Source organism: Meles meles, chromosome 6, assembly GCF_922984935.1.
Source record: "Meles meles chromosome 6, mMelMel3.1 paternal haplotype, whole genome shotgun sequence".
Classification (NCBI taxonomy): domain Eukaryota; kingdom Metazoa; phylum Chordata; class Mammalia; order Carnivora; family Mustelidae; genus Meles; species Meles meles.
This window is the reverse complement of record NC_060071.1, coordinates 104285341-104308782: the sequence shown is the minus strand read 5'-3', so window position 1 is coordinate 104308782 and position 23442 is coordinate 104285341. Positions and strand designations below refer to the sequence as shown.

Below are 23442 nucleotides of genomic sequence, written 5' to 3'. Positions count from 1 at the left end.
GTCAGTGATGCCACCACTGTGGAGAGCACATGAACCCAAGGAAGACAGGAAAGAGAACTCCTATAGGAGTCACCCTACTTCTTCATTTTCATTGTAACTTTTGTAAGCCACTATAGGCCAACCTGTTTGGGACAAGGCTGATACTGTTCTGTTGCTTCGCCAGATGGCTACGATTAATTAAATGAATTGCAAATTTAGAAGCTTCTAGAGGGGTATGTTTTGTATCCATCAGCCTGGCTCTGCCATGTGTCAAGTCAACATTGCTTGTTGATGTCCCATACCTGAAAGGGAGAGTCAGAGCCAGCCTGTTTCTGCTAACAACTCTGGCTTTTCTCTCTTTGGGATAACAGGATGGCAGAAACCCTGAAGCCAGGCAGCCACTGGCCCTGATCCTCTGTCCTGTTCTTCTTTCCATGGAGGCCCCTCTCTCCTCTCTCTGATCCTGAGGAAGTTGGGAACCAGTGACCCTTTTGTGGGGTTTGGCAGCCCATCTGAGGGTTTATCTTCAGAGACAGAGTATGTGTGGTTCTTGCAAAGGCGCTCTTGTCTCCAGGAATGTGAAGACCTTTCCTGTCTGGAAGCTAGTCGAGGAGTGCTCTGGGAGGAGGAGTACTTCAGGACTTTGTGAAGTGTGCTCTTTAGCAGTTAGATGTAGAATTTTGTAGAGCCAAGAGAGAGAACTTTAACAGTGATCATTTGGTGTGTGGGTGGTTTTTAAACAGCCAAACTCTTTTGGCCTGTACTTTGGGATCATAAATTCTATCTAAAATCTTCTTTTTTGCCTATTTCAGTGGATACAAGTAAATTAAATAAAGGCTTGCCACCTGTGTAAGTGCTTGGCTCAGGGATGGCATATAAAAGGCACTGAATAAATTTTCATCAAAATGGATTTACTGACTGACTGACAGAATGAATAAAGTGCTAAAGTCCCAGATTCCACAGTAAAAGCCAGACCCTCCCTTTCAAAGTTCTGTTTATTTTCTCCCTCCCCTCCTCCCCCATCCTCTTCAGTTCCCTCACAATCTGTGGGACCCCCCTCCCCCCCGCTTCCTTATCTTAACAGAATTTCTCTAAACTTAGAACCAGAATTCTTCCTATCTTACATTTGTTTTAAGTAATCAATGCCAGGAGCTTTGAAAGCTTAGCTTGTTACAACAGGTCCTTTCTCTTTCTTCAAGTACTATCCTTTCCCTAGCTGAACTTTGTTGATTCTGACCAAAGGAGTACTCTGAGGTTAGGGAATCAACGTTAATCAATGAGGTGGTCTATATTAGGTATGGACATGACGCAGAACAGGCTTTGTTTACATTTGGCAGAAGTTATGGTTTCCCAGCTTTGAGAAATTCTAGAAAGCATCCTTTGCCTTTTGTTTCTGGAACAGTCAAGCTTTGCCGATGAAACAATCAACAACTGCAAAAATAACAAACATACCAGCCCCCCACCTCTGCCATCTTTAAGTGTGTGAGCTTAAAGAAAGTAAGTAGGGGTGCCTGGCTGGCTTAGCCAGTAGAGCACGATATTTTTGATCTCAAGGTTGTAAGTTTGAGTCCCATGTTGGGTGTAGAGTAGAGATTACTCTACACGCTGGGTGTAGAGAGTCTTTAAAAAAAGAAAAAAAGAAAGCAAAATAAGGCAAGTGTGTCTATGTTAGAGAACAAAAAAAAAAAAGGTTGTATACTGCTTTTTTTCTTGAAAAGCATTTAAACACCTGAATTGGTTTGTATATCAGCAAAGTGTCAAAACTATACTTTGCAATTGGACATTGAAAGGAATAGAAAACATTGGAAGATTCTGAGCACCATATGGGGAAGGACCCAAGACAGAACAAAATGCAGGATACCCTCCTGTTGTTTGCTATTTTATTTAGTAAGATGTGATGTTCTTCTCTGAGCCTACTTTTGTCTGCCTAGCAAAATGGAGAAAAAATAACCTTTACCAGTAAATAACGTTTCTACGAGTCACATTATTTAGGAAGTAGTGGCATTTATAAATACCTTCCAGTTCCCTACCAAATTGTAAAAAGAGGGGGACTTAAAATTTTTTTAAAAATTAAAAAAAGAGGGGGACTTAGCAAGAGAGAGAAGAGTTCTCAGAGTCCTAAATAGAATACCTTTTAAAGACAAGAAGTTACCACTAACAGATCATGTGAAGGTGTGGGTGGAGATAGCATTAGGTAAGTAAAGGCAAAAGTGGCTGGCTAAAATACAAGAGTAAATTGAACTTCAAGGAATGATTTTACAAGAGCCTGGGTGCTCAGTTTGCAGCTAATTCAGACTCCTGGTCTCCCACTCTGGCCTGCTTTGGCTCCTCCTGTGTTTATGAATGTTCACAGGCCGCCTCTGTGACGCCTCCCCAGCCCAAGCCTGACGTCTCACACACCTTCCTCTGGCCTCTACTATCTTCTCCAGTAACTCTCCTGAATTCCAGCCATGGCTGTTCCTGTCTAAGTGTGAGACTGCCCCAGGCAGAGTCTCCCTTCCTTTGCTCCCTTTTCCTTCAGCACCAAGCATAATGTCTAGCTTAGTAGGCACTTGGCTGAATTAAGGTGCAAGTGAATTATTAATTAGTGGAGTTTCCAAACAGCTAACCAGAATGGTAACAAGAAACACCAGGTGTTGGGCGCCTGGGTGGCTCAGTGGGTTAAGCCGCTGCCTTCGGCTCAGGTCATGATCTCAGGGTCCTGGGATCGAGTCCCGCATCGGGCTCTCTGCTCAGCAGGGAGCCTGCTTCCCTCTCTCTCTCTCTCTCTCTCTCTCTGCCTGCCTCTCTGCCTAGTTGTGATTTCTCTCTGTCAAATAAATAAATAAAATCTTTAAAAAAAAAAAAAAAGAAACACCAGGTGTTATAGATGGTTAGAGAATAGAAGTAAATCTACAGGGAATCACAGAAAACCTCAGAAGGGCCGCATTAGAAGGTTAGGAGGGTTGCCCAGCTCAGGGAAACATGAGCAAAAATACAGAAGCATTAAAGTACACGGTATAGAGCAGGAATGCGACATAGTCTGATGAGGATGCAAGGGATCTAAACCTGGGGAAAGCGTCTGGGGCAGTTATAAACTACCTGAATGGGATGCTAAGGAGTAGCTGGGGTGGCCTAGCAGTGCTGGGCAAGGACTCTGGAGCCGGCTAGCCTGCCGCCGCGTACTAGCAACCTGACCGTAGGCAGATCTGGGATCCCACATGTCTTGTTTCCTGGTCTGTGAAAGGAGGGTCAGTAACTCAGGTGCTGGTGTGAAAAGGCAGATGCAAGAGAAAAGAGAGAGAGGCCGTGCAAATAGTGAGGAGGCCTTTTGATCAACCAATGGCTAACACTGTGCCTGCCCATAATAGGGGTTCAGTAAAAAGGTGAATGAATGAATGAACGAATGAGCCACATGAGGCCCAGTGTAGTAAACTAGGGCAGCGGTGGTGGGTATATACAGGTTAATTTTAGTACTGACTCTTCGCTCTTAAAGAGGTTTGGATGAGAGAAATTTGAAACCTTAAAAACATTATTTCTGTAACCTATGGTTCTTTTTTTTTTTTTTTTTAAAGATTTATTTATTTGACAGACAGGGATTACAAGTAGGCAGAGAGGCAGGCAGAGAGAGAGAGAGGAGGAAGCAGGCTCCCAGCCAAGCAGAGAGCCCGATGCGGGGCTCGATCCCAGAACCCTGGGATCACGACCTGAGCCGAAGGCAGAGGCTTTAACCCGCTGAGCCACCCAGGCGCCCCTGTAACCTATGGTTCTTACCTATGCATCTTTTAAGTATTAACCTAAATGATAAAAGAGGATTATGACAACTTGGAGAAGAAACTGAAAAGAATATAATGTATAAAAGCAAGTTGGGGGTGCCTGGGTGGCGCAGTGGGTTAAAGCCTCTGCCATCCGCTCAGGTCATGATCCCAGGGTCCTTGGATCAAGTCCCATGTCGGGCTCTCTGCTCAGTGGGGAGCCTGCTTCCCTTCCTCTTTCTATGCCTGCCTCTCTGCCTACTTGTTATCTCTGTCTGTCAAATAAATAAAATCTTAAAAAAAAAAAAAAAAGCAATTTGGAGGAATCCTAAGAAGGGGGAAGACCCTTGTACTTTATGGTACTTTGCCTGCATTCTGTTTTGTTTTTCTTTTCTTGTTTGTTTTATTAAGAATGTTTCCTATTTTTTGTTTTTCATAGCTGAACACTTTCCAGGCAGTTTTGGCATCTGATGAGTCTGATACCTACGCCCTCTTTCTTTACCCTGCCAATGGCCTTCAGTTCTTTGGAACTCGCCCCAAAGAGTCTTACAACGTCCAGCTTGAGCTTCCTGCCCGGGTGGGCTTCTGCCGAGGGGAGGTCGATGACCTGAAGAGAGAGGGACCCTATTTCAGCCTGACCAGCACTGAACAGTCTGTGAAAAATCTCTACCAGTAAGTAAGCCTTTCCCTGTCATGACCCTTCAGAGCTACCCAAACTCGAGTGGCCGTAAGACCATTGAATAATATCTCGGTGGCTTTTAAGGGAGGCATCAGGTCAAAACCAGACACTAGATTAGACCCTGGGAGGAGCAAATTCACCAAAATATAAAAGACCCTTTATTCTTCCTGCCCTATTGGGTATAGATACTGGAAACCAAACAGTGTGTATGTGTTTGCACAGCCACTGAGGCTTGCTATGAAAAACATTGCTCTTGGAGCCACATAAAAATGTCCAGTAACAGGGGCGCCTGGGTGGCTCAGTGGGTTAAGCCGCTGCCTTCAGCTCAGGTCATGATCTCGGGGTCCTGGGATCGAGTCCCACATCGGGCTCTCTGCTCAGCGGAGAGCCTGCTTCCCTTCCTCTCTCTCTGCCTGCCTCTCTTGTGATTTCTCTCTGTCAAATAAATAAATCTTAAAAAAAAAAAAAAATGTCCAGTAACATAACTGCCCAGAGTGAGATTTTTCCAGGTTAATCATCTCACAAGGAGGAGATGATGTGATTTATAGTCTTTTGGACAGATACATGTTAAAAGCTAAATCAAGAATAGTGTAATTTGGGGAAAAGGGGAAACCAGACACATGGGTAGCAGTTAGAGGTCTCAGGGTTTTTGTATTGACTTCATTAACTCAAACCATGCTGGTCGGTTTCCCATGAGGTAGCCAGCACATTCCTGAGACCCATCAGAGGCTTACTTTGCTAGCGTAATAATAAGCCCCTTTTGCTGTTCATCAGTCCACAGAGCCACCATATCTGGGTTAGCACCAGTTGATATTAATTTCAGGGCTTGTGAAAAAAAATCTTTGCTTTTATTCCTTTCCCAAATCCTGGTCTAGAAGCCAGGCAGAATACATCAGTTACTTAGCCTCGCTTAATGGCTTCTCCCTTCCATTACATTATTCCTGGTCACTGGAAGACCTGACAGTTTTGCATGCCATCTGCTTTGCTCAGCTGCCAGGGAGCAGGCCCCAACACCAAATATGGTTACATAGAGCTGACATTTATTGAGAGCTTACTATTTGCCAAACACTGTAAAACACTTTCCAGAAGTTACCTTAATTAAAATTCATAAGAATCCTAGGAGGTAAGTTCTGCTGTTTTCTCAGTTTGACAAATGAGCTTAGGGAAGTTAAGTTGCCTGTCACCTGGAAGTTACTCAGTGGCAAAAATTTAAGCACAAGCCTGGAGTCCCAAACTACTTCTTTTCTGCGGGAAGCCTGGTCTCGTTTCCCAGTCTTAGGACCCACCTTGGGCATCTTTACGTCTCCGTCCAGGCTGCCTTTTAGTCCAGACATGAGAAAACAGCTCCTTGCTTTCTCTCCTCCGGTTCCACCTTCCCGTCCCATTCTGGAGCCCCCAGATTCTCTACACCTCAGACGCTGTTGATCACTGTGGGCTCAGCACTTGAAATACAAAGATGTCTGAGGCACAGGCCACGCACACTAGCAGCCCACATGCTGGGAGGGGTCAACAGATGAAAGGATCAATGGTTTTGGAGCACTGGAATGAGTGCCAATTGTACTTACGGTACAGGGGGCCAAGCAGCCTGTAGGAAAAGGCAGCTGTGCTCCCCAACCACAGTGATAAAGACCCCACGGCACTGACGCACACACGCATGTGCACCCGTGCACGCACGCACGCACTGGCCTGCGCGCGCATCCTCACAGCGCTCCCATTGACCCTCCGTGCCCGCCCTCGTTTGTATCTTTCATGCTTCGTAGAAACCTCAGAGGGCTTGTTGAGGACAGAAGACGTGGGACTGACAGAGGTATTTTTCCTTCATATAACTTAACATAAAAAAGAAAGCACAAACAAGGCTGAATAATGTGAAATAAAAGCACACGTTACCCGCTATCACTACTTCACGTGATAGCCAGTATTGATAGCCTTTCTAGGACTTTAGCATTCTGCAAAAACTTCTTAAAACCAATATGGTTCTTTCCCTATCCATGCGGCATTTTCCCATTTATCACTGTCTTATAGGTGTCATTCAGGAAGATGTTTATCATTTTAAGGATAAAATTTTCAGATTCTCATTTCCACGAAAGATAGTTTCTTGAAAGTAGAATTGCCCAGAAAATCTATACGCAGTCGAACATTTTGGTGGACATGAACACACTGCCCTCCAGAAATGTCCAGTTTATGTCCTCACCAGTAAGAGAGAACCGTGATCGGCAGCTTCTTTTCTTTTCAATATTTGTGACTCTGGTCAGTGTCAAATGTTCACACTCTCACTCTCATTTCTTTACTAGTGAAACCAAATGCCTTTTCATATGTGTAATAGCCATTTTTCTATCTTTGTGACTTCTCTGCCTGTACTTTGCTATCCAAAGAGCTCCTATAAATAAGAATAAATTATAGTGAGGAAATTAATCCTCTTACACAGTGCAAATATTTTTGTCCAGATGTTCCTCTTTAAAATAACTTACCAGGGTGCCTGGGTGGCTCAGTGGGTTAAGCGTCTGCCTTCAGCTCAGGTCATGATCCCAGAATACTGGGATTCAGCCTCACATTGGGCTCCCTGCTTGGCGGGAAGCCTTGCTTCCCCCCCCTCTCTCTGCCTCTTGCTTGTGTTCCCTCTCTCATTGTGTCTCTCTCTGTCAAATAAATAAATAAGATTTAAAAAAAATAAAATTACTTACCCTCTAGAAGCTGTAAATTTAGGGTTGGCAAAGTTATTGCTTTTTTATGATTTCAGATCTTTGTTATTCTTGGAAAGGCCTTCTTCTCTACCTCCAATAATCTCCAATAGAAGATTAATCTTCTATTTTTCAGTATTTAAGTTTTTCAAAAATATAGAGAAGACTAGAGGGAATAGCTAAATGAACACCCAAAAGCTCATCATCTAGATTTAGAAGTTGTTGGCATTTTGACAATATTCATCTTTTTTTTTGCTTAAGAATTTTAAAGGAAATTACCAACATCATGCTCATACTAACTACTAGACGCTTCAGTATGTATCTCTGAAGAAGAAAGTTATTTTCCTAGTCAATAAAATTTTTGTCTTCCTCAAACTTGTCTTGTAATTGTAAGCTTAAGGGTAATAAAATATGTAATTCATAATAGATTTGGCATAACTCTTCTTCTGGAAATTTAAATCCAGCCATTTGTATTCTTTGAGATTATACTCTTCTATCTCCTTGAAGACAAATTGCATTTACTAAGCACTAATTATGTGCAGAGACTCATGACAGACATTTTATGTGGTTTTCTTACTTACTACTCTTAATGACCCAGGAAGGAACACTGTCATCCCATTTTGTAGCCTTGTTTTCCTTTCTAGAAAACAAATTAAATTCTATCACTAAGCTTTCCAAATGACCCCGGATTTTAGGATAAACTCAAATTGGTTACTTTTCCATCATGCACAATGACAAAAGCCAAGATAGTGATTTATATTTCATTAGAAGGTTATTTTGCTTAACTTCTTTCTGCCATGATTTGTATTTCCCTATTCTTTGAAGCTTTTATAGTTTTCTCTAACTTCAAGAAGAAATTTCACAGCTGCAACACCTCTGATGTGATAATAAATGTGTATCCTCAGATCTTTAGGATTCTCTCTTATCTTCTCACTAAAGGGTTCCTTATTTGCTTGCCAAAAAACACCAACATTAAGTCTTTGAACATACTAAGTATACATAGCATGTTGCACAAAGGATCACGGTTTTGCTTTCTCTGCTCCTCTTTCCCTAAAGTAGCTATAATTACAACAGAAACAGCTATGCATGTGCACGTGCACATGCGTGTGTGTGAGCATACACATGAAGGAGGGAGAGGGAGAGAGAAAGAGACATTCTCAGAATTGTATTGAAAAATACTACTGCTGTAGAAATCCATGTGAATGTGATCAGAACCTACCCAAAGCAGCAAGTCTCTTGTTATTATAATGATTTGATAATTTTCTTATTATCTTATTAGTCATTAACTCTTATACCTCACTGACTGACTTTTGAGGCAGTCCCGTAACATGGGGGACTTTGAGCCTGGTATTTTCACACAGACCAGAGAAGGATAAAAACTGGTGCATTCAAGCTAGCAAGACCCTTGTTTGTTCAAAGTTGCTTTTAAAAAATTTTTTAGAAATTTTTTTTAACTACATATAAGATATGTAGTTGTTCTCTTTAGAATGTATCATTGGCTAAAATAATGCATCACTGGAACATTTGGAAAATTGAATGGGGTCCGTGTTCTCTTCTAGTAAAGAAAATGCATGAGCTCTCTGGTTCCAGATGTTTCTGACCACCTCTCCTCTATAACCCATGGCATTTTGACTAAACTACTTTCTTATAGTCCCCTTAACTTTGTTCTGTGTTTGCTCAGCATTTTTTAGACGTGGGCATTTATTTTTCTTTGAGTTTTTTTACATCGACTCACTATTCTATGTCAGTTAGTTAATTGATTAATCCATTTGATTAAACAGGGAAATGTCTGTAACATTCTGGAGACCAGTGATAATTCAGTTGCTGAATGACTGTATATATTGGTTTTCTGACATAATGTAGATGTTTAGAGCGTGGGCTTTGGTGGAAGTGCTGAATTCAAGTCCAAGCTCTGCCAATCATTCATTGTATGACCTTAAAAAGATTTGTTACCCTCTCTAAACCTGTTTTCTCCTCTGTAAAATGGGGCACGTCACTGCCCCTACCTTGAAGATCGTACTGAAGAACATTAAGCATTTTGTACATGACTAAGTCTCAAAAGTATGTAGTAGTCATTACTGTTTAAGTGTTTGGCACAGATTTTTAAGCATACATTTTCCCGAGCGTGTTAAAAGTAGAGAAGGTAGAAACTATTCCCACATTCCCTTTTTGCTTTCAAATAGCTAGATTTTAGACAAAATGTGTGAATTTTACAGCAGATTTCTGATTTCATGTTAGGAGGTAGTTTATGTCAAAATTCCAGTACACTCCTTTTAGTTATCATGTAGGCCTGGTTTTATGCTTGTGAAAACTCTGAATCTGATCTTAATAGTCTTCCAGTTTTCAAATAAATCGCTCACTGTTGTGGGATGCTGGGTAAACAGACACTTTGGTCATGAGCTGTTTCCTTTTCATTTAGACAGAGCAACCTGGGGGTTCCTGGAGTGTGGGCGTTTCATATCGGCAGCACCTCTCCACTGGACAATATCAGGCCAGCCACCCTTGGAGGAGACCTTACCAAAGCCCGCCCTTCACCTCCCCTGGAGCGGTCCTTCGGCCCTACGGCAGCTCCGGAAAGTGACTACACTGAAGACAATCTGGATTATTATGATGAGAATGAGGGAGAAGTGGAGTACCCCCCAAGTGAGCCAGAGGACACATGGAAAGGCCATAGCAGCATTGAGGTTTCCTTCCAGCCGAAAGCTGAGTCAAGACCTTTAGGAGGTGGGATATCTCCACCAGATTCTGATCTGGCCTCCCCTTTGCCACAGCTGACAGCTAGCGATCGGCCCCTCTCGCTTGAAACCGAATCGGCCACCTTGGACCCTCAAACCAAAGAAGGGAGAGCTCTGGGCGGGGTAGATGCCCCAGATTTAAATGGCGCAGTCGAGTCTTCTGAACAGCAAGGGACCAGAAGCCCAGCTCCTTCAGAGATAGGAGATTCACTGGGTCCGACCTGGGGAGCCCCCCCTCCCCACGCAGAGGGACCGTCCCTGCCCTCAGAAGAGGATGTCCCTCCAGCCCACCCCGAAGGAAAGGCCGTTCTAAATTACCCCGTGCTAGCTCACGCTCCACCACTGGGGCTGGGGAGGCAAGTGCTAGGCGTGGAGGACGTCATCGGTTCCAGCACCGAGGGTAAGTGCTTGAGAAGACTGCATGCTGGGATTTCATTTTGCAAAAGCTGGTTTGCACAAGAGTTGCGATTTTTCTCTCCAGCGACTTGGTGCAACGTTTAGCAAAACAAAGATTGGAACAGACTTTTTAAACCTATGTTTCAGGAGATGGAGTATCTTTGCCAAATAAATCTTGGCAGGCAAATTCTGTTGGAATCTCTTGACCATTAATAATGTTTTTTTGCAAACGGGCCCCATGAAGCAAGTGGGGAAGAACTGGGCTGCTCGTGCCAGCTACGCTCTCAAGTGTAATGAGGTATTTCAGCTTGAAAGGTCAGCAAAGGTGAAACGTTCTGAGGTTTCATATACATTGCGGGGGTGGTGGGGTTAAGGCTGTCGTTTTGAGTGGCTGGGTGTACTGGCTCAGATGAACATTCCAGATTCGTACTCTGTTGTGGGACAATGTGTGTGCTCCCCTTGGTTAGAGATGCATTGCTGGTGTGTGGGAGCAGAGACCCATGGGGCAAGAAAGTTGCTAACCACCTGTGTCTTGTCATTTCTGGTTCATGGCTGTGCAGCTGTGGTATTCACCTCCCTGGAGTCTTGTCCTCATTTCATGACTCACTGACCAGAGCAAGGGGCCAGAAAAGAAATGCCGAGAGGAGGCAGTGGTTAATTAACACAGACATGGTGCCATTTCGCTTTCTCTTCCTAGTTGAGACTTGTCACATCAGTTCTTTCTCCCCAGTCAGGGATGTAAACGCAGGAGGGGGAAACTGAGCAGGGATTCATTCCATTTGTTCCAGGGACTGCTCATCTGATCTATAATAGGAGGAAAGGGGTCAAAGGTGAAAGTCCTCTTTAGGACTTCTTTCCCTCTTCACCCCCCACCTTTCCTATGTCCCATTCTTTTGCAGTAAAAACATGTTGACCCAGCAAAGAGGACCTTCTGGGTTCTTCTGCTGTGGTAGTGATCTGCAAGAATATGCTTGAAGAAATGTCTATTTTAGGAGGAAAGAAACTATTTTGTGATGAAAATGGCATTGTGCCGTGAGTAGAGGGAGAGCACTGGTGTCAGAGTTAGGTTTGAATCCTAGCTGCCTCGTTTGCTTGCATGCTCGCTGCCGGGGTGATGTGAGGCAACTCATGGAACCCTCAAGTCACTCGGATTTCTCCTAAATTTGCTGAGGGAACAAAATGAGATAACCAAATTCTTAGTGCCTGCACGAGTTGATCCATTATAAATGGATCCTTTATAAATGGTGGCTGCTTTAACTCTTCAGCAGGCTTGTTGAATCACCAGGACTTCATGTGTGCTGAAGGGCCACATTTCTGTCAAATCCAAGATATGAATCTGATCGGAAGGCTTTAGAACCTCCACACCCTTCTGACAACCTCCTGACTTTTCAGCGAAAGTTCTGTATATTTAAAGAAAACGTAAAGCCAAGTATCAAAGATTTTTGGTAAAGGGATTTTGAAGTGAAGAAGAATCCTAAAATGGTCTTTTCATTTGTGATTTCCTGCCCTGGGAAGAGGTTGGAATATTAAGAAGCAGATTCGTGGAGTGATTTATTAAAGAGTTCAGGAGAAGGGGCTGCACAGCCTGCTTTGAGCTGTGAGAGTTGAGCTCACTGGAGTGACAGGGGAGGAGTCTTAAGGAACGTTGAGAACAGGGGGGCAGCCATCATCTCTCTGGGGCATGAACTCTGGTATTTAGCAGGTGCTGGAGGGCGACTACTCCTGATGCCTTAGAAGTGGCAGAATGCATATGAAAAAGCTGGTTAATGTACTAAGACATTTAGAAAAAGAAATCTAACTAGATGTTTTTGAACCTTTAAGGACAAAAAAAAATCAGCAACTGCATGTTAGAAAGCACAGAGGGATGACTTTAAAACTTGAGAGCGGAGAGGGAAAATGGATGAGCTTTTGTTTTCCCTTCAGGCTTTAGGAAGACTGTGTGGATTATGGAACCATACAGTTGTTAGATACTTTGTTGTCCCCCAGACAAAACATGGGCACCCCAGAAGTCTGTCAGGCAAAAGTAGACTTCCTCTGGGACAGCTGATGGGTGCGGTAGCAGAGACGCCCACAGAACATGGCCTACGAGTGCCCGGCTGTGAGCCATCCTGCCTGGCTCTTTCTGCTGATGGTGTGGAGAAGCATGGATTTCAGTGTTAGGTGCACTTGAGCTTGGTTCCCAACTCTGCTGGGTGGTTTGGGGTAAGATGTATACTCTGTTTGACCTTCATTTTCCTCAGCTATAACATGGAGGAAATATGAACCTCATGAAGCAGCTGTGAGAATTAAAATTGAATATGGGCAGCACCAAGCCCAACACATTTTAATTTCCCCTTTAAACTTAGAAGTCATCTTGCCAAACGAAAATACTAAGATTTAGTTAAAGAACCCACAAATATCTCTCCCTTTCTTTTCAAAAAATTTTTCTCCTTAGGGACTCTTTTCATGGACTTTTCTTGTTGTTGAGAAATCTAGATTCTTTTCAGAACATGTGTACACCACACAAGAATGTCTCAACCACACTCCACTTCTAGCCTCAAGTGTATCATTTGCTTTGTTCTGTTTTCATAGAGCATATAACCAGCAATAAAATGGAAATGCAAGCATCCTCTGTCTGAGGTGCCTTGTTTCTCCAGGGAGCTCAGGTAGCTTGTCGACAACCCAGAAAGTTCCCTGTGTACCTGCCACGTGTCCTTCTCTGACCGAAGCACAAGTAGAAGTTTGGACTAGCATTTCCTGCATTCCCAGTGGGATGCAAAGTGGGACCTTGGCTTTAGTTTGTGCTGTCACCATCAATCTTCTGAACTGCCCTATGAAGTAGATACTGTCATTCCCATGCTATAGAGGAAGGAGCTGAAGCCTGGATATAACGAGTGACTTGTCTAAGAAGCTAGGAAGCCGTGGAAGGACTGCCCCAAGCTGTGAGCTAACCAGTAGAGGGAAGCCCCACATGTCCCTGCAGTCTGGGAAGTCTTCGTGGAGGAGGAGGGCCTTGAGCCAGCTCATGGGGTCAGAGTCTGGGTCTAGAGAAAGAAACTGGGGAGTCAGTCCACACAGAGGACTAACAACTGTGGAAATGTAGAGAGGGAGAGAGTTGAGGGGGCGGGTGAGCAAGGTGAGGATGACAGCTGACCAGGAAGGACCGCCTGTGTGGTGGGGAGCAGGAATGATGACTTCCAGAGCTCGTAGATATCCTTCCATCTGCAGAGTTGGTGCTGTGAGGAGCAGCATCTTGCCTCCGTCTGCATGGTGAGTGAGAAGGGGAGGGACAACTGGCTTTCAAACCTCTTTATACTCCATTGTGGTTTCCTCATGTTCCTCCTTAGATGGCAGCCAAGCCGGGAAAGCCCAGGGTGTCACAGGAATTTCCCTGCGGCTTCTAGTCCCACCCTACTTTTGGCTTTGGGAAAGGCTGCAGGAATGTGTTCCTCATGCGGCTTCTACCCCGCGATGGACTGGAGCAGGCTCTGCCTCCCCATCCAGGCTTCCAGACGAGAAAGCCTCTCTTGGGGGTCCAGCTCCACGTGGCTTGGGATCTGTGAACAACAACACCTCCCATAGCCATGAAGACACCTGCATGGGAGAACCTGCTGGGGTCACAGTCCTAATAATTATTTGCCCAACCAGCATCAATATACACTACACATATGCACACACATGTGTGTGGCAAAGCATACCACTGTTTTTCATTACAAAGTTGGATGTGGTTTTTCTTACTAATCAATCATTCTTCAAGGCAGGGAAACTTAGGAAGATCTTTCCTGCAGTGAAAATGTAGGTCCTTTTCTTGAGCAGTAAAAGCTGTTAAAAGTAAAATTTGCTGCAGCTGCCAGGGGCAGCCCCCTGCTGGACGCCCTCTGTCCCCTCTGTGCTCCTGCACTGTGCCTGGAGCCTGCCCCCCTTCCATCTTCCACGTGGCTGGGCCAGAGCCCTTAGCAAAGGAGGGCAGCCCAAGGCTAAAGACAGGCACTTAAAGGTTGCCAGCAAAATGAAGACTGAAGGACACATCAAATCTAGGGTAGAGTTTTTTACTTTTGTGAGTAACTTCCAATTAGGACAAATCTCAAGTACTTTGGCCATGCCTTTGCTTCTTTTCTCTTATGTGTCCCCACCCCATTTTTTTTCTTTCTATTAAGGCTATGAGAAGAGTAAAAAAGCATTAAAAATGGAAAAAGAAATGAGATTTAAAAGTCCTCATGTGAAGATTGCTTTACCTACTATGTAACCACACTTCACAAAGCCTTTGCAAACAGTGCTTCAAACCTGGCAGGCCTCCGCCCTCGTGCTGTGCCCCGAGAAGCCAGCAGACTGGTCTCCACTGTCTCAGTCTCTGTGACAGGTGCTCTCGGGCAGAGAGTGGGTCCCAGGAGGGTCTGAAAGCTTGTGGGAAAATTCAGGAGACAGGAGACCATGGGAGAAAAATGATTTCTCAGTGTGGACTCTAGTCCCCTTGCATCTGATTCACCTGAGGCCCTTCTTTAAAATGCCAGTTTCCACACCCCTCCATCTTCTGAACCAGAATCAGGTCCCTTGCGGATTCCAAAGGCCACACCCAAGTACTGCCCGGAGTAATGGAAAGATCATGGGATTTAGAGCCAGAAGACCATCTCATCTCCATGGGCCTTAGTTTTCTCATTTGTAAAATGGAGATAATATCTCTTTACCAGAATAGGAAGAAATGTGTGAAAACACATCCAAAACTCTGCTGCAAAGAAGCATACGAATGATCACTGAAAAAGAAAATTGCCACATAGTTTTGGGATACGCTTATCGCACATCTAATCCAGCTGGGATTTCAGACATGGATTCTCTACCTTCAACGCGAGCAGCTTTGGATCTATCTGCATTTCCCATAGAAATCTGAGAAGACCTGTTGGCCAGAAGTCTGGCTTTCCTTGCCTGGGATTGATAGCTGCATGTGGGATCCTATTTCTAGGTCCAGTTTTGCCTCTTCTCCGGGGAGGGGCCTGGCTTCTGGGCTTCCTCCTCTAAAGGATCTGCACCCAAGTGGGAATAAGCCCTAAGTCCTCTTGCTCAGCCGGCCAGGAATGAATGTGCAAGCGTTCCCTGAAATTCCAACATCCCAGGAGCTGCTGTCAGATGAAATTCATTAACTATGCTAATGAGCATCTCTAGCTCAGAAGTGGAAGGGTTACCAACGTCCTGAACATCATCATCAGTGGGCATAAGAACCCCCAGGGGAGTGGCTCAGGACGGATACCCGGGCTCCACCGCTGGAGTGTGAATCAGTAGCACTAAGGTGTGCCTTGGGAACTGGCATTTTTAACAGGCACCCCAGGTGATTCGGATGCCCTGGTCCCTCCTCCCCAATCCACAGAGAAATGCAGCTCCACTTCTGCGTGGTTGGATGGGGCCCTGCTGAGGCTGTAGGTCCTGTCAGAGGGGGGCAGAGCTTCCCAGACGCCTCCAAGCTTTGCTGGGACAGATTGCTCCCAGACCTGCTCTGCCACAGTGTCCCTGTCTCAGGAGATGGCAGCTTGCCAAGATGTGAGCATCATATGGACTTCTCTCTCTGCTCTGTCTCTCCTCTCACAGCTCTTTCTCCCTCGCTATCGCCTTTTCCCCCTTCCTGCTCCCTTAATCAGCTCCATCCAACCCATCAGCAAACACTGCCTGCTCCTTCAAAATATTCCATATTCTGGGCCCTTCTTTTCTCCAACAGCACTTCCATCTGCCAGGGCACCCGCTTACTGGCTCATTCTCGAGGTATCGTAAGTCCGATGTCGTCACTCCAATGTTGTCACTCCTCTGCTCCAGATGTCCCAGTGGCTCCCCTTCTCGCTCAGACTGAAGCCCAGCTCCTTCCCCTAACCTACAGGGCCCTCTGCCAACTGGCCAGAACCTTCCCGGGCTTCTCTCGCTGCCCCTGCTCCTCTTTCAATGTCCCTTGTGTCCTGCTTGTCCCTGCCTCCAGGCCGATGCCTGGAGGTCACCTTCTCCCAAGGTCTTTCCTGATCCCGCTGCTTTAAAGAGCAAAGTCCCCTCCCCTGTCAGCCCTCTTGACCTTCCCTGATTTAAGATTCTGCACAGCTCTTAATGACAACCTCTGTACTAAATAATTTACCTGTTTGTTCACTGCTGCCTAGGAGAATGTGAGCTTTGGGACACAATGTTTGTCTGCTTCATCCCTAATGCCTAGGTCAGAGCCAGACCCATAGTGGGTGCTCCCATTATTTGCTGAATTAATAAATGAAAGTAAAGAGCAACAGGCATTTACCTCTTTCCCCTAACAAGCTGATGTTAAGTTTTAAGTGCGTGTGTCTTTGAAGGCAGGCACGAAAAAAGGATCGTAAGGGGAGCCCGTGTTCCCCCTGTTAGGGGCAAACCCATCTTCTTTCCCTATGGGCTGTCATGGGACTGGAAGGCTGAGCTTCTATTTTTAACTCAATAAGCTCCATCCTGAGAATGCAGTATCCCACAGAGCTGCTTATGAATGTCCCTGAGCCAGCTTCCCAGTAACCAGTAACGTGTCATAATTAGAGTTTCAATTTCCTAATGGCCTTTCATGGGAGCCTAACCGCCATTTTTTGTTGTGAGAAAAATGCAGTCCGTATGGCAATCAGCTGGAACTTTTGCCCAGTCGCCTTTGTAAGTTGCTGGCTGCATGGCGGAGCTCCTCTCCTTTTGCCCATAGGAACGCCATGCCTGCGCCTTTTAGGTAAATTAATCTAACCCTCCCTATCCGTGGTCTTCCTGCATCCCATCTCTCCCTGTTCGGTTGACCCACTCTTGCAATGGGGTCTGAGGGCAAGGACGAGTCTTTCCCAAATAACAGATAGAGGGAATATACCATAAATCCATCATTTCTTTAATTCTGGAGAACAGTATTTAGAGCTTGGTTTTATTTTTACTCGACTTAACCTGAAAATGACTACCCTTTAGACCTGTATCAGATTGCGTCTTTACCTTAGTACTTAGAAGTGTGTTCAGAAAAAATGTGATTTTTGGCAACAGAGGTGTGAGAGGGTATCACCCTGATTTTAAAGAAGAGCGAACAGAGAGACCAAGGTTGAGTTCTAAGGGTTGGGGGCCCCTGCAGTTCTCCACCCACAGTCACGGCCCTCCCCACCTGTTCTAGAAGTGAGTCCCGCCTGAGCGCCTGCCCGCATGCAAGTTTGTCCACACACGCTTCTTTACACTTAGCGGTTATCTTCGGAGCTGGAGAAACAAGAGACTGACAAGATATATTGGTTTCTTTTCCCTTTTCTTTTCTTTTTTTTTTCTCCCCCTGCCATTGGTTTTCTTTTACTCAAACTGGGTCCCTCTGGACTTCTTAAACCAATGGTAGACAGTGATAGAATTTCCTTCACAAGAGAGTCTATTCACCATTCTGGGGTTTTTTTGGGGGGGGGCAATGAAAGGGGAATGTGAGTTCTATATCCCTTTCCTATTTAAAAAAAATGTTCAGGGTTATGCCTAAATTTCTATTTTTATCAAACTGGAGTTTTTCAGCTATATTATCAAGGCGCTATACCAGGGCTTGAGTCCCTGATTTCATTCTCCCGATGCTCCCGTATGTTCTGCTTGAGACCGTATTACCTGTCTTGCCAACCCCTCCGCCTGCTGCTTTCTCAGGAATCTGTGAGCAGCAGACAAGTACTGTCCAAAAGTTAATGCTCTTCTGTGCCTCTCTCCCCACCCCCACCCAGCGTGATGTCAGTAAGCCCCGACGGGATCATCTCTGCTCCCTCCTACCATGAGGCTTGATTTATAAAGTATGCCTCATATCGGACTTGCCAAACCCTATGCTGATAACCTCAAGCACCTGATCAGGTCCTTAACCTTGCTCCCTCGGGCGAGGTACTTTGGTTCCACTGGAGTGCAGCTGTTAGGAAACTGGATCCAGACCTCCTGAGTTCAAGTTCCAACTCTGCTACCTACTGCCTACTTCCGAAAAGTCCCTTTCGTCTGTGCTTGTTCATCTGCAGAAAGGGAATAAAAATGGCCCCTGCTCGCATGCAAATTGAAAGCCTGAGTGAATTTCATAGAGCACTATCTGGCAAAGAGGAAGCACTATTTAAATGGTAATTGTTCTGTTTTCATTGGTTGGTAGTTTCTGGCTCTGGTGTTACGTGGTGCTACATCTTTCCTCTCTTGGTTTCTTTTTCTGTTCTTCCCCGGAATTGTGTCCCTATCCATTGATCTTACCATTTCTTCCTTGCCCTCCAGTTTCCTCCTCAGACCTAGACCTGGAACACGGCTGCCAGTTGGGTTTGCCCAAGAGTAGGGTATCTGTCTTCCTCGGGAGCTGGCCCCTCACAGCAACAGCGCTAGTCTTCTGTGCTGTCCCTGTGCGCCTGGAGTCTGCCCCCTCCAACTCCTTCCCCCAGGGGAGGTTCAGGCTAGGTGTGCCCCCCCTGCTTCACTTCCTGTGGCCATGCTCGGAACTAGCATCATCCCTGGTGTCCAGAGAAAGCCCTATCTTCTCCGTTAGCACCCCAGTCACGCCCCACTCCGTTAGCCATTTCCTTTATGGACAATGGCATCTGCTCCAATTTCTTTGTTTCTTGGTAGTACAGATGGCCCTCTTTTTTTTTTTTTTTTTTTAATGGGGAGAATAAGTGGGAGATGGAAGGAGCGACTACTGGTCCACTCGGGTCTCCTAGAAGAGCTGTGATTGTGGCCCCCACTCTCATACTGGGCCGCAATCTGCTTGTGACATACTGGCCACCGGAAACCCTGCACAGGCATTGGGCATTTACCAGCTGCATCCCCCTCTTCCTTTCCCCCTTTTCCCTCCCTCCCCATAGACTTTCCTTGTGTGTGCTCTTGAAGACCCTTCTCACAAAGAAAGCCTACTTCCCTGCACAGTGAGACAAGTTACAAGCTATTCTCTCTACGTTCAGGGTCTCCCCTGGAAGACGACAGTGCTTGGACCCGAGACCGCATTCGTGATTTCTCTCTCTGGTCTTCCTCTTGGGACCGTTATTGTCAGGGTCATTACTCTTAGGTCGAACCACATATAATTGTTGCTATTTGACCACTGTATACCCACAGGATGGCAGTTTTGGGCAGTTCGGCCTAACACGTGCTTCCTGGTTGGTTTTTCTGTTCCCGCACTCACACCAGATGGGTGAGCCTCCTCCCACTTCCCCAGCCCTGAACTGAGAGCAGACGGGAGCCGTCAGCCGTCTTCCTTGCCAGAAGACCAAGCACGTTAATTCCCCTGGGCTGGATGTTGTTCATAACTCTTAAACATCAAAAACCCGTCTGTTTGTTACCATCTAATCTGATTTTACAGAGCAGATGTGCTGTCCGTAACGAAGCTTGATAGCAACGATGCTGGAATCAGTCCTTTTAACACAAGTTGGTTTCTGCTTTCCAGTCTTCACATACAATGCTGCCAACAAAGAAACCTGTGAACACCACCATGGACAGTGCTCCCGGCACGCCTTCTGCACCGACTATGCCACCGGCTTTTGCTGCCACTGCCAGTCCAGGTTTTATGGAAATGGGAAGCACTGTCTCCCAGAAGGTAAGGGGTGCGCCCTTGACCGGGCTGGGAGCGGCGCTGTGTATATTTTGCTGCTCGCTTGTTTGCGACCGCCACTGTGAGCTCTGCATCTGGACCCTGCATTTCCACTGCATGAATCAAAGCCCTGTCAACTCGCAGGTGCTGGATAAATGTTTGAGAAACGAACCCACTTGGGCTCCTTTCCCGACTTGAGGGTTAGGCAGAAATCTTTCCTCCTTTTTGCCAGCTCATTAGAGTCCAAGTGGATGGGAGAAAAGAAATTGAAAACAGGTCTGTTTTGTATTTAGACGGTTATTCGGTCAGTTACGAGATCATGAGAACGGCCAAAGACTAAGTTTGGGAATTGGGAGAGGAATACTTTTCTGTGCACCCATCACCAACTTGGATGACGATGGTCCAAGTTGACGGGATTTGCTCTCTTTCAGGGGCACCTCATCGAGTCAACGGGAAAGTGAGTGGCCACCTCCTCGTGGGCCACACGCCCGTGCAGTTCACGGACGTGGACCTGCACGCTTACATCGTAGGTAATGATGGCAGAGCCTACACGGCCATCAGCCACATCCCTCAGCCCGCCGCCCAGGCCCTTCTCCCGCTCATACCGATCGGAGGCCTATTTGGCTGGCTCTTCGCTTTACAAAAACCAGGCTGGGAGAATGGCTTCAGCTTCACAGGTGAGTAGGAGAGGCCTTTGATGGGGCTGCTGGTCACCAGCCATCATGCTCTGGTCTTTATTCCGTGAGTGAGGATTGGTTTGTTTTGTGTTCCAGAACCTCAGGTGTCTTGTTTTCTGTGAGGAGATAATTGGGAATGGTTTGGTCTCACAGGAGTGTTTTTGAAAGACTGATTTCTTCCACACGTTCTTCCACGTTGTCCTTCTCAGGACAATTTTTACATATTTCTCAATAGGATGATTCCCTTTGGAACATGTAGGTCTTCTCACCTGAATTGGTTGAAGCTCGTTTGTCAGGCTGTGTTTGCTTGAGTTGTTAGGCTCCCATCTGTCAAACGACTGATGCACAAGTGGTGATTAGCGGGCATCTGGAGAGGAGTTCCCTTCGTGAGTAAACGCCCTTCCTCCTCTCACCTCCACCACTCTGACCAATAATGGTACAGACCAGTGCTTCCCAGACTCTAACCTGCACACAGATGGCCTGCAGCCCTTGTGAAAAGAGAATTCTGGCTCTGCGGGCCCCGGGGTGGAGTCTGTGATTCTGGTTTCCTAGCAAGCTCCCCGGAGATGCTCATGCTGGCCTAAGGAACAACCTTTGATAGCAAGGGTGTAGAGGATACTTTGGGGCTCCTTCCTCCCTACCTGAAAAGGCTTGTTTCCTCCTGGATGTGTCTTCATCCTGAGAATGTACTGAGAGAAAAGTTCTTCTCCCACCTCCAGCTACAGACTTCAGAGCTGTTTGGAGGATCTTGATTTTCCTCAAGTTTTGAGTAAAACAATCATCATCTGAGAAGCTTAGTAAAAGTATGTGCCAAATATTGTATGAGACGTTGTAAAATATATTCATCATTTATCTGACATGGAAATTTAACTGGGGTCCTAAGTTCTTTGTGCTTGTTTGTTTTTCAAATGTGGCAGCCTTACAAAGACAAAGGTCAAGATGTTCCTAGTAGCTTCTCACAGAAAACAAGCTGTTAGAAGGAGAAGTGGTGTGAAACGAGGCAGGATGAAACCACTGTTAAATAGAAAATTTGGGGAACCGTTGAAATCAGCAGCTGATTGTACCTGGTCTTGAAATCAGACGCTCTTCTTAGGCGCCATCTCCGACAGCAGTAGAAATTCAGAAGCGTGCATGGTTAGTTGTTGCTGCAAGAGGCTACAGCTCATCCTGGCTCTGTGCTGAATTCTTTCTTCCTCCCCAGGTGCTTCCTTTACACATGAGATGGAAGTTACTTTCTACCCAGGAGAAGAGAGGGTTCGAATCACTCAGACTGCTGAGGGACTTGACCCAGAGAACTATCTGAGCATTAAGACCGACATTCAAGGCCAGGTGCCTTATATCCCAGCGAATTTCACTGTCCACATAGCTCCCTACAAGGAGATTTACCACTACTCGGACTCGGGTATGTATCGCCAGTTGTGAATCGTATAACATGGGATAGTTGGTAACATACGGGATAGTTGTAAGGATGATGAGTTATTACATGGAATGTCCTTAGAACAGCATGTGGTACATAAAAGGAGGTCCATGTCCTTCTTATTACTCTTATCAAATAGTGTAAGTGAGAAGTGTTGGCTCCCCAGATGAATACCAGTGTCCCCATCCCGGGACTAAGGTAATGCCAGTGATAAGGTCAGCAACAGCGACCTTACCTCTGGGGATGGGCAGGGCTTGTCTAAGTACATACAGATTTTAACCATCCGGGCCACAGGAAAAGAGGGATTTTTGGAATTTTTACTCATCCTGTACCCTTGTTTCAGCCTATTTGAAGATGAGATGCCTCACAGTGTTATAAACAAATGCTAGATTCGGAGTCAGAGGATAGACATTCATATCACGAATCTGTAGTTGAAAATATACAGGGATAAGGTCACTGACCATCAAAGAGCCTATTTTCTCCTCTTCTGAATGAGCACAAGAGTACCTCTTCTCCTTGCCTTCAATGGTTGATACATGTCAGTCCTGATGAGTTCTAGAAAACCAGCTGGATGGGAGATACTGGCTTAGGCCTGGTTGCTGTCCTACAGCAGAACAGTCTGCTTTGAGCTGTGCCTTTCCTCCTGTGGTGTGAGAGTTGGAAGCTGGGCAGGAGATGAAGGGAGGAGAATGGGGTAGTGGAGACCCGGACAGTGAACAGAACGGCTGACAGCCGGAGCTCTGGCCCGGGCTTCCGACTCCACACAGACTGAGAGAAAGGACCCCTTCCTTTGCCCAGAGCCCTTCGGACTTAAGTGCAGAGTTTTGGGAGCGGTGACGCCTGTTTCATCTAGAGTGTGGACCAGTTGAAAACATGAAGTATAGAGTCAGACTGACTCGTGTTCCTGGTCCAGCTCTATCACACATTAGCCTCATGTCTTAGGCTACTTCCCGACCTCTGTAAGGCTCCCTCTACATAGTCACAGAGCCCACCTCACTGGTATGAGGCACGAACAAGGCCGTGCTTTAGAGCACTTGGCGTGGCTGGCGTGTAGTAGCAGAATTAATTCCTTGCTAATAATGACAGCAATGACAACACTTTGGCTTTGCATCTGCTCAGATTCCCGGAATTGCCTCGCAGGTTTTCCATATAAACTCAGGAATTTCCCAAAGGAGCATGCTCTAGGCATTAGATGAAAAACTCTATAGGGAAAAAAAATCTACCTCACATTAAACTCTCTTAATATTCTAAACACTTACCAGTTGGGCTGACTGATATCTTTTGCAGCTGTGACCTCCACAAGTTCCAGAGACTACTTGCTCACCTCTGGTGCCATCAACCAAACACGGTCCTACCGCATCTACCAGAATATCACTTATGAGGCCTGCAGACACGCCCCCAGACACCTGGCCGTCCCCACCACCCAGCAGCTGAACGTGGACCGGGTCTTTACCTTGTACACAGATGAAGAAAGGGTGCTTAGATTTGCCGTGACCAATCAGATTGGCCCAGTTGAAGGTATGTTTCCTTCTGTTGTTCTGGGCAAAAATGGAATCTAACATTTCTTTCTTTTTGAGTCACCTCAGAATGATTCACAGAGGTTCCAAAGAGTTACTGAGTGCCAAGTTCTGTTAGGTGCAGAGGGTAAGGATGAATG

At 45.8% G+C, this 23442-nt stretch overlaps 1 protein-coding gene across 2 annotated transcripts in view; it reads left to right on the top strand.

Moving 5' to 3' along the window:
- The window catches only part of NID2 (nidogen 2), a 61316-nt gene that overhangs the window by 7442 nt on the left and 30432 nt on the right, over positions 1-23442 (top strand). For both annotated transcript variants that reach the window (XM_046008642.1, XM_046008641.1), the window contains exons 3-8: positions 4153-4385; positions 9490-10205; positions 19548-19697; positions 20123-20368; positions 21570-21770; positions 23073-23303. In XM_046008642.1, the coding sequence (XP_045864598.1) occupies positions 4153-4385; positions 9490-10205; positions 19548-19697; positions 20123-20368; positions 21570-21770; positions 23073-23303 (1777 nt within the window). The remainder of the gene's footprint in view (positions 1-4152; positions 4386-9489; positions 10206-19547; positions 19698-20122; positions 20369-21569; positions 21771-23072; positions 23304-23442) is intronic.